Source organism: Corvus moneduloides, chromosome 3, assembly GCF_009650955.1.
Source record: "Corvus moneduloides isolate bCorMon1 chromosome 3, bCorMon1.pri, whole genome shotgun sequence".
Taxonomy (NCBI): domain Eukaryota; kingdom Metazoa; phylum Chordata; class Aves; order Passeriformes; family Corvidae; genus Corvus; species Corvus moneduloides.
The window spans coordinates 35807660-35826919 of NC_045478.1; the positions used below are offsets into that span (position 1 = coordinate 35807660).

General features: G+C 38.6%; 1 protein-coding gene across 2 annotated transcripts in view; it reads left to right on the forward strand.

Moving 5' to 3' along the window:
• The window catches only part of BCKDHB (branched chain keto acid dehydrogenase E1 subunit beta), a 118898-nt gene extending 105696 nt beyond the window's left edge, over positions 1-13202 (forward strand). Inside the window, exons 9-10 of one of the 2 annotated variants that reach the window (XM_032104899.1) lie at positions 7601-7753; positions 12767-13202. In XM_032104899.1, coding sequence (XP_031960790.1) covers positions 7601-7741 — 141 coding nt within the window. In that variant the 3' untranslated portion in view covers positions 7742-7753; positions 12767-13202. The remainder of the gene's footprint in view (positions 1-7600; positions 7754-12766) is intronic. The other variant, XM_032104898.1, reaches the window with a different exon arrangement.
• Positions 13203-19260: the final 6058 nt, after the last annotated feature.

Consider the following 19260-nt stretch of genomic DNA (forward strand, 5'->3'; position numbering starts at 1 on the left):
TGTCACAGATCCCACACATTTGTTTTTATACATGCATTTCATTGACTCTTCAAAATCAGGGCAATAATTTTGAACTGTTTGTTCTGGCATAAAAGAAACTCAAAATTTCATAGCCTCTGAAATATGTCTTCATTTTTGGACCAGTTTTTAAATTAAGAGATGTAATTCTAACTATTTATGGTCTTATTAAACATTTTAAAATAAAAGTGTTCCATTTGCAGCCCATTTCTTGGTCTCTTGTAACAGAGTTGCATTGACTATTTATAGCTGCAAAAATTAATGAAGTATTAATTTCTTACTTTCTTAGAGGTCTTGTTTTCATTTTTTTTTAGCAATTTTTCATTACACTGGAATATCAATGTACCCTGCTTGAATAGTAATTTAGGAAATGAAGTGTAGAATGATCAAAACTATAAAAAATTGCACCTCTCTAGGAAAGAAGAAAATCTAATTACTGTAAGAAATTTGGTAAAATAATTATTTCATGCTTTTTAGGTTAGCCTGTACCCCAAAGCTCAGTCTCCAACATAATTAATTTAATGTTTCTGAGTATTTTTTTGCATAAACCTTTATGTTAAAACCTCATTACATTTTTCTCCAACTTTTTACACTTTTTCTGAAGAATAAAAATTACCTCTGTATTCTCACCAGTCAGCTTTCTTAACTGTTAATTTTGCCTTTATATGAGAGAATATTTGTTATTCACTTGAAGCCTTTCACTAAATTCTTCTACCTGAGGGCTTGAACCATCAAGCAGGTTCTGATAAAATAAAATTTATAAGTAAAATGACGTCTTGGTTTAAAGAATGCACTATAAAATTCCTTATATCTTTGTGTCAAGTAATCTAATAATCCCATCTACTCTGAGCCTGTTTTGCAAAGGTGACCATGTAAAAATTTCTGGAAAGATATTAGGTAAGTCCCAGCCTTTTCATGAGAGGACAGGGTAGTTCCTTTGTACTTGTCTCTCCCTGGTTGCCTGGCCAAGCTGTGGGTTTGCCCTGGAGAAGGATTTGGTGACAGTCACAGTGACCGCATCATTCTCACTGTGCTGTCCCAAAATGCAAATGCTTTGACATAAGAAGGGAAATGTGCTGGTTTAAATTGTTTTGTAACAGCAGCTGAAATTGCATTTCCTTTGAAGTTCATTAGTGTGTGTGTGTGTTGAGCAAAGTACTTCTATGCGAATTTTACTGTGCCGGATATGTAGACTGACAAGGCTGTCTTTGCAAGAATCTCTCAGCTGCCTCAACAGCTGTAAAAATAAAAATACCACTCACTGACTCTTAAAACTCTTAGCAGCAAATCCTTCCAGTCACTTTTGTCATGCTTAACCAGAAGATGTTTTTACAAAATACTTAAATAAGTAGTTAGAATGGTAGGTGATAAATGATGATTGAAAAGTATAAAGTCTGATTATACTGGTAGCATATTTCTAACTTTGTTAATAAAAGGGAGGAAGTAATTAGAAGTAAGTTAATCTTTACTGAAAAGCTTAACAATTGTTTTTTGGTGCAGCACAACTGCTCATTCATGCAGAAAAATGACCTGTGATCTGCAAACATTTTCACGTAAGAACAATTTTATGCAGGCACTTTAGCTCCATTGATTTCCCTTGGATTATTCAGCCATGTTATCGTACATGTAGCAGTTTGTAGGATCATTTACTGAACAGATGAGTCAGTAATGCCAAGCAGCTAAATAAAGCAAGTTCAAATACTCATGGGCCTGGGAAATCATTCTAGCTCTGGGGCTTTGGGCACGGTTTTAGAAAATATGTGGGTCCCGGTGCAAATGTTTGTAATTGCCACTTAAGAAAGTGCACAGGAAACTTGGAATATCCCAGAGAATAACATAACGTGTAGTGAATTTGCTGTAAGGTGGTTTGCTGCTGTACAGAAGAACAACTTCTAACATATAGCATATGCAATTTAGGAAAGACCTTAGATTGTTTCAGCTGTGATGTAGCAGTAATTGCCTAGGAAAAATAGTATTTCTAGTATTTGTAGCATAAAGGTGAGAAGTGATCATCTAGTGGATTGCAATTAATTATCAAAAACCTGACTTGCCAAAAGACATTTTTTTTGTTCACTTAAATTAGCCTATTCCATAACCTGAAAATTCATGCTACATCCTGTTGAGTGTATCTGTCTTGTGCCATTTATTTTATGGAGAAGAACTGTGCTGGCTGCTCATACCACAGACAATGCAAATTATGCATTTACTGGGAAGAACTTAGTTCCTGTCTGTGTTCTTCTGAATTGACTATATTTCCTAGATTCTACCAGAGGCAGTTTAAATGGTGTAAAGTTTTTATACAAAGTCTTTGCCTTTTTGCATAAAATGTAGGATAGGTTGTGAAGAAATAAAAATTACTTTTTATTAATTTTCCTCCTTGTTGAAAAGATAATCTATCTGACATAAATAAAGTTTTGGGTTTGTTTGGTTAGTGGGTTTTTTTTTGTTTTGTATTGTAAATACCTTGGGAATGTGGTGCTGATTTCTTCGTGCAGTTCTGCCACCAAGACAATTAAGACACTGACCAAGGCTCTAATTCCAACAGCTTCAAGTTAATGCTCTTGCTGTGTATGTTTGTTGGAGTGGTTCTGTTGTTAACTTGATAGGGAAAATTTGGCAGACCATAGCAGTCATGTATTGGGTTATTAAAGATTGTTCTATTCATTTTCGAAGCTGGCTGAAATGAAATTTGAAGGCATTCTTCAAGCCTGTGTATGAATTTTTCATTTTATGTTATAATACTTTACCTTTTCTATAGTAAATTTGACTTATTCTGTAAGTACTGTTTCAGGTGATTTATTACAGCAAAGACAATATTTGCAATTAATTGCTTTTTAATGGTAACAACGCAATGAATTCCACAGAACAGACTTCTCCACCCCCCCCAAATTCTTCTTTATTTTATAATTACAGAAGTATTTTGTAAGTAAAAATATGATCTCTCTTTGCAATCGTAAGATAAATAATTTTAGCAGTGAACTATTTTTCTGTATTTGACAAGGTATTAATTACATAAATTCAAAGAATTGGTGACAAAATGGATCATTACTAGTCTGTGCTAAGTTATAAATAGGTAGTCTTAAAGTGATTTGGAAAGGAGAAAAACCTTTGATAGGAGTTAAAAGTTTACAACATATAACTGCAGAGGTCTCTGAGGAAAAATTGTGTCACTGTTGTAACTATCAGGAAAAGATTTATAAAAATATTTTAAGACAAGAATGGCTAAGCTTTTGGAAAAAAAAAAGTTCCTCTAAAGAAAGAAAATATATATCTCTCTTTACACATATCTCAACTTGAAAATATCTTGTGGGTGTATTGTATAGTACTTATGTAGCACATAGAAGCGACTGTTCTTAGGAATGTGACATATATATGTTGTCAAAGCAAATTATGTTTAAAATGTGTAGCATTTGTGCTTGCAGCTGTAAAGGAAAGTACTGTACTATAATTGAGAATCATATGAAAACTGCAGATGCTTGACTTTTCTGTTATTGCAAGTAAATTTTTCAAATTAGACATTATTTTTGAGCAGAAACCAAAGAAAAAGACCTTTAATCTTTATTTAGTGTCAGCTTTATTGCATGAAATCCACGTTTTCTAAAATGGGGCTTGATTGACAACCTCTTTGGAAAGCTTCTTTTGAAAATCCATCTAAGCTAAGAGTTAAAAAATATGTTTTATTGTAAATGAGATTGTCGTGTTCATTATTAACCTATAGTAGGTTTCATTTTATTTTTACAATAGGTAATTTACAGTTGCAAATCCATGTGGGGAAGTAATAGATAATATACATGTAACAATCATCAACAAAGTGATCTGAAATAAATTTTCTTAACTGTTTAAACCCCATATTTTAGTTTATGGCAACAACATAAATAAATCTGAATAAAAATCCAGAATAGAAAGTGAAACTGATACAATAAGTTTTCCCTCTGAAAGTTCTTCAATTATGTATGTGGTTTTTAAAATTTTATAATCTGTAAATGAGATGGCAAAATTCAGAGTTCTAGTCAGCAGAACTGACCACAATTTAATTAAACTTTTGCAACCTGTCACATGAATTCCTGAGTCTAAATTTTGTAGTTATTGTCAGCAAAAATATGAGTACTCTTGCATGAAGAATGTTCCTACGGTTTGTCTTGTGTAACGGACTTTATGTTTAGTCTTCTTTTTATTAGAATAGCTATAATACCAAAATAAGTATCAAAATTTCTGTCCAACTCTTTGTTTTTTTATTAGTCTTTAATATAGACTTTTTGTTTATTATCCTTCAGAAATTAAATTCCTATACTGAAAAAGGAGTTGTAAAATCAGTGGTCTCATAGAGTAGTCATCTGACATTTTAGGAGCTGTTGATATTTTGGGGTCCTGCAAAATGTGATCAATTATAATACCTTTATATACTACTGCAAAATAAAAATAGTGTGGGAGAGACCCCGAGGATGTTGCAGAAATAATTTATTTTTAAAGGAAAGCTTTCTCACTTAGTAAGTATTCTACACACCAGTAGAAATGAAAACTAAAAAAAAAAAAAAAAAAAAAAAAGAAAAAAAATCCTGTTTAATGATTTTAATCCATGCCAGCTAGAGGGGAAAAATGAAATAGATCAAAAAAATATGGAAGTAAAGAAATACTATAATAGGGGGAAAGACTGAGTTTGAATTTGTCCGATTTGCTAGCTATGCATAAATAGTCTCATTTAATTACCTGATCGTGCTTACCAAAGTGTTTGCATTTGAAGGTTTGTTTACTATGACTGTGGAATTGTAGAGATTCCCTTCAGAGGAAGGACAGGCTGGAGCAAAAAGCTCTTTTAACTATTTTGTTCTTGTCCAGATGCCTAAAAGCACTTCCTCCAAATGGCTGATGAGATTGCTTTATTTTTCCATACATTCCAGATGGATGAGTAATGTTTTCTTTCAGTAATGTCCAATAATGGACTTGTTTTCTTATTTTATCGTTTTTGTACAACTGAATATCTCTATAAATGTCTGCAGTTCTCACTCAAACTTCTAAGAGTTTTTCAATCAGAACCCTTATTTAGCAATGCGTACCTGAATCTCTGATAAAAGTAAAATATACTTTTAAATAAAGGTAAAATAAACTTGGGAAGTTTTCTGTATTAGCATATTAGGATATTGTAATCTGGGAAAATACACAGACTGTTCCAAGTACTGGGGGATCCATTTCTCATACAATTATGCAACATCCAGCAAGTCCTTGGTTTTAGCTGCTATTCTAAAAATCAAGGCATGTGACTGTTTTCAAGTGTTGTGTGTGTGATGCTTTTGACTGATTGCTGTGAATTTCAAGAACAGATTTTTACTGGGATCTGTGCTCTTGTTTTGAAAAATCTTAGTGTGTATTAAGCATCACATGTTGAGATAGAATTATGTGATCAATTATAATGCCTTTATATACTAATATAATAATGTATTTTCCAGGAAGCTTTAAGTGAAAATCAGGCAAATGAAGGAAAATTGGCAAAGGTCATATTGAATAACTGAGGCCAGAATTTGGCCTCTGCAGTTAGGAAGCAGAGCAAGAAGAACAGCAATTTAATGTTTTGTTTGATTTTTTTACATTAAGAAAAACTTAGATATATTAAACTAGTAACTATATCTGTTGGTTTTGTAAACACTTATTTTTCTAACAGAACAATAATTTTTTACTTTAATCAAGTTTTGGAAGTCATGGATATCCTGCTAAATGAGTGACTTTTTCATACAGATTTTCAAAACTGAGTCTAAAACACTTTATACTGAATCAGAAATTCCATGCCTACTACTTTACTTCCAAAACCATTTACCTTTAAAGTTTTTTTCTAAGGTCTTTCCTTGAAAGATATCAGTTTGTTTAAATGGTCTGTCTCCTAGATAGTGGTCTGTGTTGGGTACTTGAAAACAGCAGTGCAGGACTGGGAACCTGTGGGTCTAGAATGTACTTGCCTGTTTTCGTGTAATGCAACCTGACAGGTGGATTGGGCGATCAGTTTTGGGATGCTCCAAAAACTATTGCCTTGTCTTACTGGTCAGTTACAACATGGGAATCAAGGTCTCTTCAGTATCAAAATTACCCTTGCCAGCAGGTTGGAGCAGGACATCATGATCTACCTCATGAACATATAAAGGATTTATTACACTCTACTTCCCAGGATTTTGTACTAATGTGAAACTTTTGCTTTACAAAGAAGAGAGTGCCTGGAAATGGATCTCAAAAATATTTGTATTGTTTGCATATATATTTTACCTCAGACCTACTCAGACTGTGAAGTTTTCTAAGTTAATTAATTCACTATTAAGTGTAATTGATACTGTGTGCAATCACACAACTTCTTGGACTTTTTACTTCCATTCATTGTCCAGAAAAAAACACTTCACAATGCTGGAATGAAAGGTTGTGATCTCTGTGTGTTTCCAGTACCTTCTATACTGCCAAATATTGTGATGTGTAGAAAGCACAGTAAGTAGAGTTAGGCTGACATGGACTGCAAGGCAACGTGCATTCAGAACAGTTCATCAGTCTGAGAAAATACTTAATCCTCTTTTGTAGAGAAGCATAGCTTTTTAACTATTTTCCTCATGGGCCTGGCAGAAAAGGACCAGTAGATAATACTTCGTCTTCCATTTTGCTGAGCCAAGTACAGGGGAACTTGGCCAGGATGTCTCAGTTGCTGCACTCCATAAAGGAGAGACCAGGAGGAGACACATTTTATCACTTCATTTGTCTGCTTTGGAAAGCAAATACCTATGCTAAAAATATGTGGAGAAAGGGAGCTGATAATTAGCATCAACATCAGTTTGGTCTGGCTGTTATTTCTACATCTACTTCTTGCAGATTTTTGTGGTCCATGCCATCATTCTGGTGCTTGAGAGTAAGAACATTGAAACTCCACTATTTATCTGGTTATTAAGGCTGGTAGTGCTACATATTTACAGGTTACTTTCAAATTAATGTGGTATGTGTAATATTTTGTGCCATTTTAGGTCAAGTAATGAAACTCTCACAGTCGTTACCAAATCTGATCTCCAAGTAGAGCACAAGTTGTGGGGTTTTGGGTAGAACATGGATTTGACTCAAAGGTTGGAGATATGCAAATCCACTTAATATTCATAGCTGCTTAATGCTTAGACAGAGCCTTAATAATCTAAGAGTTCAAAGAAGTTTGAATATGATGTTCTTGTATCCAAAAAACCATATGCACTCTTCAATGATATAATTTTTCTATATGTTTAAAAGTGGTACAGGAAAAAGACTCTTACTCCTTTGTTCCTAAAATATTTGTTTCTTGGCAGCAGTTGTCTGGATGTACAGCAGATGTACTAAATATAACCTGCCTATGATTTAATGCAGCACACATGTAGAGAATGAAAATAACATTAATAAAAGTTGTTATTTTAATAAGGACCTTTGGACAAAAGGAAGCACTATTCTGGTTATGACTACTTATTCAGTGATATAAATAGAAGTTTTGAGTTTCCAGGACTGTGAGTCTGGCAGAGGTCATTTGACTTCAATTTGTGATGCAAGGCTCCTGAAAATAATGTCCTCACTAACATTTATTCTGTATTTCTGTTAACAGGAAGAATGCTTTTTGAATTTAGAAGCTCCTATTTCAAGAGTATGTGGCTATGACACTCCCTTCCCTCACATCTTTGAGCCTTTCTACATCCCAGACAAATGGAAATGCTACGATGCTCTTAGAAAAATGATTAACTACTGAGCAGTAGTACAGGTGAGAAATAGCATCTTACACTGACAGATTACCTGTAAGGATTCTGACAGGATGACTGCGAGGTTTGGGGCTATAGTACTACTCATTTATTTAGTTTATTTACAACTGGTTTATTTAGTTATTTATAATAAGAATTGCTTCTTATGGCTTTGGGCCTTCAGTCTTAAAGGCATCTGAATATTTTTGAGTACTGCAATCGAAGTCAGTGTTTAAAATTAATTACCTTGCTTAATCAATCTGAAAATTAAATGTCTTGAATCCTGAGAAGTGAAAAGAGTATAAAGTGAAGGGTGAAAGGAATACTCATGCAGAGAATATATTTTCATCTCTATTAGAATACTCAAGAGTTACTTCATAGGCAAACCACAGTGTTAAATTTTATAATTTTTCACTCCTCAGGGTGGCCTGTAGTCCTGCAAGGTACTAATAACACCCAATTTACCCTGAATATTTGCTCTGTATTGTAACCATACACAAATCATTGAAAATACGTGAAGCATCTGCAGTGTCTTACAGTCCTGTTGAAGTACTAATATTCAATATATTAATTCTAAAAATAATCTTTCTTTTTGGTGTTCAGTGTAATTTGATCATGCTTGAAGATTTCTGTTTGCAGAGTACCAAGACTGTGAAGTAATATATATTTCTGTGTCTGTTTTTCACAGTCTGTAATATCTTTTGTTTCATTATAATATTGTACTAAGTGGCATTTGACTGCAGGGTGGCTGACCAGGATTTAGGATTGTGCATGGCTGTGGGAGAAGTTCTGGTGTTTAATGACCAAAGTTTAACAGTTTAGAAAATGTGTTAACACAATGTATTCTCTGCTTCCTTTAATTGAACAAAGTAACCTAGTTTTTGAGATACAGTCTTGATGGATCTTGTACGTGGGAAATAAAAGAAAAGAAGGAAACAACAGGCCTGTTTTCCTTTGGAACTGGGAGATTCTGTGGGCAGGCAGGGGATTTTTAGCTGTTGACACCAAAGACGGGAGGGCCAAGGTGGGCCCTATATTAGGGGCACTATCTTCTGTCCATTTTACCTCTTCATTAAACTGTGAATTTATTTTAGAGCCATGGATAGAAGGTTGCCAATACCATAGTGTTAATTTCCTTTATATGCATAGTTACTTTCAGGAGACTTTTTGGCACTCTTGTTTCCCTCAATAGCTGATAGTGGAGTGCCTTTATGAGACATGGGATTGCTACCAGTGAGGCAGTGTCTCCAAAATACAATGTAATTCTACTTTGCTCAAAAATCACTTGTTACTGACATATCAGAGCATTTCATAGAATCATAGAATATGCTGAATTGGAAGGGAGCCGTCAGGATCATTGAGTCCAGCTCCTGGCCCTGTGGAAGACAACCCAAGGATCACATCATATGCCTGAGAGTGTTGTCCAAATGCCTCTTGAACTCTGTCAGGCTTGCTGCAGTGATCACTTCTCTAAGGAGCCTGTTCCAGTGCCCAGCCACCCTCTGGGTGAAAAATCTTTCCCTGATATCCAACCTAAGCCTCCCCTGACTCAGCTTCATGCTGTTTTCTTGAGTCCTGCCTTATCATGAGAGTGAAGAGATCAGGGTCTGGCCCTCGTCTTCCCCTCAAGAGGAAGTTGTAACTGCAGTGAGGTCTCCCCTCAGTCTCCTCCAGGCTGAACAGACCAAGTGCCCTCAGCCACTCCTCATACGCTTCCCCTCAAGGCCCTTCACCATCTTTTTTGCCGTCCTTTGGACACTCTCTAATAGTTTAATGTCTTTCTTACACTGTGGTGCCCAAAACTGCCCCCAGCACTCAAGACAAGGCCTCACCAGTCCAGGCAGAGCGGGACAATTCCCTCCCTTGACTGGCTGGTGATGCAGTTCTTAATGCACCTCATTTCCTTGGAATTAAAACTAAAGCTGTTTTCTGACCTGTTTTCTTTTTTTGTAGGGTATATAGTCAGTGCTCTCTTTTTTATTACAGTTTTCTTTTATCTGGGTTGAAGTAAACTCATTAAAGACTTATTTTCTTTTTTTGTTTGGCACCTCTGTAACAAAATCATAGAATCTTTCCTAAAGAGAATGACTTGGTTGTATCTGTTCCTTGAGGCAAGTTACTGGGTCATGCTAGGTACCTTCTGATCTGTTACTTTTCAAAGGAAACCAAAGGACCAAATATTGTTACCTCTGTAAGAAAAGGGATACAAACTGAGGACATTTGGTGGTTCAGAGACTTAGTTAACCCTCTGTTCCTCTAGAGGATGGTAAACTGAGGGAGATACAAGCTGAAAAAATGGGTTCTGAGATTGCATCGAATTTGTGCATAATCTGGTTTCCACACTGGAAGTCCACACTAAACCTGGTCTAAAACATGGAAAAGTCATCTGCATTTATATTTCTCTTGTGGTCTGGAACACACACAAATATCAGAGGAAGTTACTGGTCAGCTGAAAATGTGGATTTAGCATGTCAAGGAGCAGGTTTGTTAGGGCTTGTCTGAAAAACAGTGTCAAGACACAGAAAACTCTGCTTTCTGCTTTGTCTAACAAAACGTCCAGATGTTTGGGCCCATAGCACCACATCTTTCAGTTGGTGTGACTAGATATTAGTGTCACAAAATAAGCTGCTCAACGTTTTTCTGTGTTTTTCTACGAGAGAACATTAATGTGCCTTGTAAGGCACATTTCAGGGGAGTATTCCCTTATTTTTCTGTGTGCTACACACTGGTCTTACATACTTGAGTTGCAGTACTTACATATTGCAGCTGCAGTCAGTTGCAATAGATCTCCATTCTCCTGTCAACTCCACAGAGTTGGCCTGTAAGGTAGCCCGCTTTTGTTTCTGAGAAATGTAAGGATTGCTTTACATTTGCTTCTTTTTGTACTCGTTGTAACAATTATTACTTGCCATTGGTACAGAGTGATGAGGTTATGTGTTCCAAATCATCTCATGTGTAGTTCTAAGAAGTGGTTTACAGTTCATGTGGATTTGAGCACAGTCAGTCCTTCTGGGTGTTAGAGAAGTTGGGCCCCTTCTTGTCCTACTGCTGGAGAGACAGAAGAGGTAGGAGTTCCCCGTAGTGAAGAGGGATGTAGGGTTGGCTTTTGAGTTACAGAAATGGTCAAGCTGGTGTCGTGGTTTAACCCCAGCTGGCAACTCAGCCGCACACAGCCACTCTCATTTCCCCCCACTGGGACATGGGAGAGAGAACTGGAAGAGTAAAAAAAGCCTGGATGCTGTGGTTAATAATTTCTAAAGCTTAGCAATATTATCTTAATGTACATTTAGTTTTATTCAACCTGTGTTGACAGCATCTCACACACAGGTAGTTGCTTATCTTGAGATTGTCAGTACAGATGGATTTCCTGCTCAAAGACGGTGTTTGTTAATGTGTCCTGTATACCTCACCAATGAGACAGGCAAGAGCAAAGTCTTAATCTTTCAGCAGCTTCTCAGTTATTAAAATTTTTAGCCATGTTAGCTATAAGAGAAATAGCTTCCAGGTAGGCAGCTGTGTTCCAGATAACTCTCTGTAGTTGGAAAACAGATAAAGATAAAAAAAGCAGTGAGATTAGGATGGATATACATTTCCTGGGTAAATGGAACAGTGTCTGGCTGTTTGTTTTGGGAGGGGAAAAAAACCCTAAAAGAAGAAACAGAAGATAGCCACGAAACCAAAGAAAACAAAGAAAACCAAAGAAAATTTTATAAAATATACTCTTATTCACAAATACGTTGAGGGCTGACTGTAGCATAGAAGTGGGATATAGTTAAGTGATTTTCTGTTATCTTTTGCAACTTTTACTACCACATTTGCTTATTTGATTTTCTTTCAAATTCTGAATTTTAAAGCTGCTCCTTGCTAGGTTACAGTTTACCTCTGTGTGAGTGTGTGTGTTTATGGAGAGCCATTGCTACTGTTACAAACTTAGTCTCTAAAAATGCAAAGTTATCACACTGAACTTCATTGTGGAACTATTTTATGAGAGGTTTAATCTTGGTGCTTAAAGGTTTGGTGATGTTAGGGGATCTTGAGGGGTTGATTAAAGCTTATTTTTCTTTCCAAGCATGCATTTGGAATTGGTTGTGCTGAGAAACAGGAAGGGACCTGGTAGGTACTTTAGTTAGTAATTGTGTCTTCCTTGCACTCCTGGCTATTTGGCACGGCTTCATACAGGTTAACTTGAGCACAGGAAAACTGTAATTCCTCTCCCTGTTTGGTAAGTAAGATATGAGAGACCGTGCAAGATCTTTTTAACCTGAGACTAACAACCAGTTTTTTTCAAGACCTAAATCACAAATGTGGCAGGCTAGACTGCCTGCTTAATAATGTGCTCACTGTAACCCACTAGAACAAACAACCTCCAGAGGCTTGAGTAGGACACAACATTCCTGGTTTATAATCTTTTCCTGCTGGATGACTAAAATCATGCAAGTGGCCAGTGAATCATGTCTTATTTACAACCAGTGAGTAGCCCACATATAAGATACCACTCTACTAGAGCAATGAGTTATGCTGTTAGTATGGCTGCTGCAAGTCTACACTTGGATTCAGATCTTGCTGAGAATTCATGCAAGATCAATAATGAAATTATCTTTAAAAAAAATCCCTCTAAACAGGAAAGGTGTTGACTGTAGTTTCTTTACAAGACCCCTCTTCTCTGTAATACTAGAATGATAGTATATCTAGTAGAAAAAATACAAAACATTTGCTTAACATTCTAGAGTAGGAGGGAAGATAGTTCATCAAAAAATTTTTTGCGTAAATGGCAACAATTAGTGGTGTGTTGACTCTAGGTATCATTTGCAGCATTTCTATTTTCTGTGTGTCTACCCTGGCAGCTTTAAAGATGTAATATAGTATTTGATACAAAATGAGCAAGTAATTGGTGGTAATTTGTTTTAGTTCATACATCTTGAAGTTAAAACATTATGAATTTAAGAAATAAGGTTACCCTGGAGTGTGCTGTCTAATGTGCAGATGTTAGTTTTGGTGTTCAGATTTTTAATTTATTTTGTCATCTTTTTCTGCAGAGAAGAGAAGAACAACAGGGAAATACAGAAGCTGCCTTCAAAACTCTTGACGCTTTAATCAGATCTTTTGGGTTTGGAATTTACATAGCAGACTTTTCTTTTAACTCAGCTATCCTTAATATTCATCTTGGCTGTTCTTCAGCAAGTTCAAATTTTCCTTAAGTATGAAATCAGTGATGGGCAGGTGATTGTTACAGTAAGTAGTTTCAGATGTATTTAAAAATACTCCAGATGTTGTATGAATATTGCACATTGCCATGCTTCACTGAGTTACATCTAGACTTTGCTGTGTATATATTAGAAGCAGAATTTTATTCAATAAAACATATTATGCTCATGTTGTCTCTTAGTTTTTCTATTGTTTTGGAAAAGCCCAAAGAAGTTATTTGAATGTGACTGTATTTTCAACAAAATAGACCTTAGACAGCCAGACCAACTTGTGTGATAGAGACCTGCTTTAACTGGTGGCATTAGTGTTTCACTTGAATGGCTTCATGCAAAATAGTGCCCAATACTGATTTCATTTTCTGCAAAAGGAAGTCCATTTTTCTTGAGAAGGGAGGAGGCGTTTTTTTGCTTTGTTACTGTAAGTGAGAGGCTTAATTGGTACATCTTTCCTGTGATATCCTTCCCTTTAGAAATGGAATGCGTCTGCTACTAAGCAGTTATGCAAAAAGCAGTTCCTCATCTTTTTGCCTGCTTTTCTCGGTACAAATCAGTCTCATGCTGCATTGCTTCTTTTCATATGGGGGAAAGAGTGGGGGAGTTGAGGAGATGGATGCCAGATAATCACATTTCTGTGATTATTCAGGGGGGTCTTTCCGAGAGAAAGAAGAATACCTTTGTACACAAACCTGCTCAGGACAATCCTCAAAGTGACAGCTGAAACACACCAGGGAGGAAGCTGAGGAGGATAACTTCACTGTGAATATCAGTGGATCTATGGAAAGTGCTAAATTGTTACCTTTTCAGGTCCTACCATTTTGTGTAAGATTCTGTGTTCATAGTTTGTGCATTCCCTAAAGAATCCCACAACTGATAATGAAGGTAGTTCTTCATGTGTCCGATCAAAATGAGGTTGTTGTCAAATCTTGTAAGTCTCCTGTAAATGTGATGTATAGAACTTGTTAATTGTTTGAAATAAGATAGATGCATTACATATTTTATATTTTTTTGCGCTGGATGGAAGCTATTTTGGTCATATGAAGAAAACTGGTTTTAAAAATTATTTCTGTCTTTGTAGAACATCAACAGATATTTTAGTAACTGTCTCCTAAAAATGTACTGTTACTGTATTCCAAAGCATATAAAATAGATGCAATTACAGTACTGCCTTAGTAAAATGTACTTTGGTAATTAATAGCCTTAATAAAATGTACTTTGTATTTGCAGTTTTCATAGATAAAATGGTTTCTAATTTAGTGCAAAGCTTAAGTTCAAGTTGCCTGTATTGAAAATTGGAATAATATGTTTCTTAATAAACATGTAGAAAATATTTGCTCTTAATGTGGACTGCTACAATCTGGTTGAGGGGCAGGTTTTGTATTTTCGGTGACTGGTGTTGTATCAGTTTTAATAGTATAAAAAATTGTTCCTTTCTCCTCTGTTTTGGGTAATAGAGTATTTTTCCCTGGCAGAGATGGATGATGTTCTAAAATCGGTGCTGCTCCCAAAAGCCTGCCTAGATGGCAGTATTCACTCACATAACCTGTGCTCAAGGATGGAGGCTGTTTCAAGTGTGTGTTATGGAAAAATGACTTACAGTGCTAAATTGGACAGGAAGATGTATGCTGGTACATACAAATAACTGTTTCTTATTAAGTTTCTTAATAATAAAATCCAAAGACAAGTCATATTTTCTGGTTTTTAACTACTTAGGTCTCTTAATTAGATATTCTCAGATTTAACCTGAGCAATGATTATTTCACTCTGAGTAACTCCTAAGGGAAAAACCGTGTCACTACTCCTGCTGATAGTCCAGCAAATTAGTAATCTATCTAGTCATGCTCATTTAACACTGATTGTGGGAAATACTTACGGTACAAAGCTGAGTGTTGGGTCCTGAGATCTTCACCAAAGGGGTTGTCAAGTACTGGAACAGGCTGCCCAGGGAAGTAGGGGAGTCACCATCCCTGGAGGTTTGTAAAAGATGTGTAGATTTGACATTAGGGACATGGTTTAGTGGTGCACTTGGTAGTGCCAGGTTAATGGTTGAACTCAGATGATCTTAGAGGTCTTTTCCAGCCTAAGTTATTCTGTGATTCTATGAAAGGCATACACAACCTTCATGGGACCCCAGATTTATTAACTGCAGATGAAAGACTTGTATCCTCTTCTGTCATCTAGCTCAGTTAAGACTGTAGCGCCATAACAACTTCACTGTAATAAACAGTGCACTGATTATATAAAAATTGGATTTAAATCATTAAAGGTATTCTTCCTCGTGGAAGTGCATGTGCTTATAAGAGGATTAGCCAGTAGTACATTCTCCCTGCAGTAGCCAGGAGACTTGACACAATGACCTTCTGCTCCTATGGTCTAATAATCAATTCTGAGCCCATTAATCTTTCCAGACAGCTTTCTTGCTCCCATAGCTAAAACCTGGTGTTCCCAGTGCACTGGTATACTGCAGAAGCTCTGTTCTAGCCACATAACTTCAGAGGCAGCAACTGAAAGGAATCCATTCAGCAAGCTGGCAGAGATTGTTATCACAGCAGCTCATGGGGTTCAGTGAGCATTATATGTTCATAACAAAATGAGCTGACACAGTCTGTAAGCTCTGCCAGATTTCAGCAGACCCGAAATAAGGATGCAATTCTTTTGTAGCTCTTTTTCAGCTTAGCTGCTCTGAAAGATACATGTTGATTAAATATGGGAGAGCTACAGCTGACTTCAGTATAAACAAGACTTTTAGAACTTAGTTTGGTTGCTTATGCTTTGGCATCAAATACCATTTGAGACACCCTGGGGTATCCTGCATGGTTTCCATGTCTCCAGCTGCTGCTTCCATACATCCTATGTTGTATCTGCCAACCCCATGTGTATCTTGGGTGCCTTAGGGCATCTCAAATAGCATAGGTGCTGGCGTTCAGGCATCTAAATGGAGCCTGTTGTTTTCTGGAGCTTTGGATAGCTGATGTCTGACTATTTTTCTGTGAGCTTGCATAAAATGCCAGCACTGAGACTGATGCATTCCTTGATTTTCCAAATAAATTGCTCAAATCCTCAGTAAGTACATAAGGTGGGATACATGATGTTGTATGTGAAAGAATCGTTTCCTAGGTGATGGGCTGATGCTGCACTGGACTGTTAGTTCCTCAAGGTGAATAATTTAGAGCAAAACCCCAGCCTTGGCAGTGTTACCTGGCTGGAGTTAGTTGCCATAAGTCACAAGGTTTCTGATGAATATCTGAAGATAACGTGTGGGCAGGACCTGGTTCAATTTCAGCAAAGCCATGAGCAACAGCAGGGAGTTAATGGGAGATGAGTCCCCTTGCTTTCTGTAGGCTCTGTGTGGGATTCAGCTGAGGATTAAGCCACCTAAATGTGTCAAGATCTTGGTGTGTATGGCTGAGCATAATAGTTGAGCTGGTACTAAGTTCCTTTAAGGTAATCTTGACTCATTCTGCAGGCTGAACTGACTCCACTGACTGCCTCGGTTGTCTGCATGGTGCCACATCAGGTGCTGTTAAGGTGTCCTGCCTGGCCCTCAGCTGCTTGTGTGGAAAGGTTCAGGTCTCCCATCAGTCCTCAGTCACACCTGCTACTCAGGTACATCTTTCACCGTGCATGACGTCATCTTGGGCATCATTGCTAAATGTGCAGGCAGCAGGATCTAGTTCTCCAGGGGCTGTGGCTCTCATGGGATCACAGCCCAAACACAGACATTAGATGCTTAACTTCAGATGAAATTACCCATTCCATGCTTTTGGCAGAAGGGAGAGAGCGGAGAGGAAGCTCATGAAGTGTTTGTGGATGCTGGGGCCATGCGCTAAGTGGTGTAAGAAGCTGGAAGAAGATGGTCTGGCCCTCAGTCCAGCTGCTACAAGCAGCATTGGCCTAATCTGTACTCAAGATCATGTTAGTCATCCCCAGCCCCCTCACACAAAGAACTAAGCCTCCTGAGGAACAACACCAATTAATTTGATCAGTTGCCTATTTTCATATTTCAAGGGCAACACCGAAGCAACCCCAGTCTTGGTTTTATGTTACTTGCTTTGAAATTGCTTTATAGTCTTTGGTGATGTTTTAAAACCCTATTTCTGTCTGCCAAAATAATTCTGCTACTCTAAGAGCAGAAGAGAGTGTCTGGTCTTGCTCATGTAGATCTGTGGCTAACTGTTCTACAACTGACAGTAATGTGCCACCAGTGTCTCAAGGCGTCCCTCTTGATTCCTGTGTGTGTAATTAATTACTTTTATATGGTAATTAAATCATTCCTGTTTACTTGCACTCTGCTTGCAGCTGAGTACTTGCTGAAAAGAGAAATTGCCTGAATTTGTGACGCCTGTGGTTGCTCTCTTCTTGCAGCGCTGGTGAGCTCAGCCCTGCTTGAGCCACTGCTAGTTCCACGCTTGAGCAGTCTCAGGCAGTTCTGAGGTAAGCGACCCGGGCTGCAGGCAGATGCTTTCCTTCCAGCCTTTCCACCTGTGCTGGTTTTGGCTGGGGTACCTTTAATTTCCTTCACAGTGGCTAGTATGGAGCTGTGTTTTGGATTTGTGCTGACAACAGTGCTCATAGTACGGCGATTATGTATAGTGACAGCCTTTGTTGGCCCCCTCCCTTAGCCTGGGTGATGGAGCAGTGCAGACAAGCACACTTGTTCTCCCTCCAGGCAAAGCCTTTCTGGTTAGCTCCCACTATGAATTAGGCTGTTTATGCTTGACCCAGACTTATCCTGCCGTTTCCAGGGGGAAACCTAGAGGATGAAGGAGTTAGTGGAGGTGCGGGGGCGGGGGGAGGTGGGCAGAGCAGTCTGCACTGCCGTCTCCATCCATGCACCTGTGCGTCAGAGAGAGGCCCCTGTGCACAGATGTGGTTTGCTTGGCTTCCCAGGGCTCGACGGGGAGTAAAGCTGATGCAGCCCCTTCCCCTCAGCTGTGCCGAGGGCCTCGAGGCAGCCGCTGCCAAGGGTCCGGCTGCCAAAGGACGCTGTGGGTGTGCGGAGCTGTGCCGGGATCCCGGGTACCTTTGGTCTGGCTGGGGGCAGGGCAGGAGAGGTTGCAGAACCCCGCCCCTGTGAGAGCTGCGACAGCGGCACCGCTCGTGTCTGTGAGCTGGGGACGGGCTCTGGCTGGTCTGGAGCAGCACATCAGGCAGGTCTCAGTGGCAGCTGCACAGGGGAGGTATTAGACATGGTTTTTCAGTGACGACCTGGGACCTGACAGGCGCTGTGTGACTCCAAGCCTGCCTGCATTTGCAGTGCACAGTGTTCCGCATGCAGTTCGGCTGTCTCACACCCTTTGTTTGCTAGTCTAGGGGTTTGCAGGAAGGGGAAAACCTAGATACGTTTAAAATTTTTGGATGGTTTGTGCAAGAGATGCAGAGAAGGTGCCTCCAGCAGGACCCGTGGCTGTAACATAGTGCTGCATGCTTTTCTCTGTCATCCAGCCTGCTGCAGGGTAGCGCCTCAAGTCAAAGCAGAAGATGCTTGAGAGGTGTGTGTCACGTATTAGAGTGGATTGGGGAAATTTTTTTATCCCGTAAAACCCAGAAAGATCATGTCTGCTGTGATGATAATGTTCTAATGCCTACTGGCCTGGCCTCAGGGATTTTCAAAGATGCCTCTCAAGAGAGCGGTGAGGCAGTGGAGAAACAAAGTGCGGCCTTGTTCAAGTCCAGCTCTGATGGTTTCATGGCATCTCATGTTGTAACCAGCTGGTCCTGTGGTTTATTCACAAAACAGAATTTAGCTTGGGAAGGAAAGTGTGAGCAGGTTGGCATTCAAATGTCAATACATGGAGAACAAAAAGGACTAAGAACAAGGTTAGAATAATTGTAACTTAGTCCTCTCAAATGATTTTTTGTCAGTTACCCCAACCCATCTCTTCAGTAGAGTTTCCCCCTCCCTTTTTGCCAACAACCTAGTTACTCCTTCAACTACAACACTCAAATTTTTGCAGTGATTTTTGTCACCCTATATTGTAATAAAACCAAACCATTGTTCCTCATTTGGTGTGTTACACTTGAGTTAGAGGTCACTGAAGCAGAGGCAAGTGGGAGTTGAACAGCCTTGCCAAGCAGAGCTGGTCTGAAGCCCTGGCCTCCTCCTTGGTCCTTCCCTTCCTGGCTTGGCCCTGTGCCACAACCAACCCACAACTTTCCTGGGTGTGGGGAGACTTTGCTGCCCCAGGAAGGGGTCTGGGCCGGGGAGGTCACAGAGTGAGTACCACAGCAGTGGCGGCTGCTGCTGCCAGGTGATGAAGAGTGAGAGGGAGAAGAGGTGTGAGATGGGCATTAGCATTTTGTAGCAGGGTCATAGCCCTGCCTGCCCT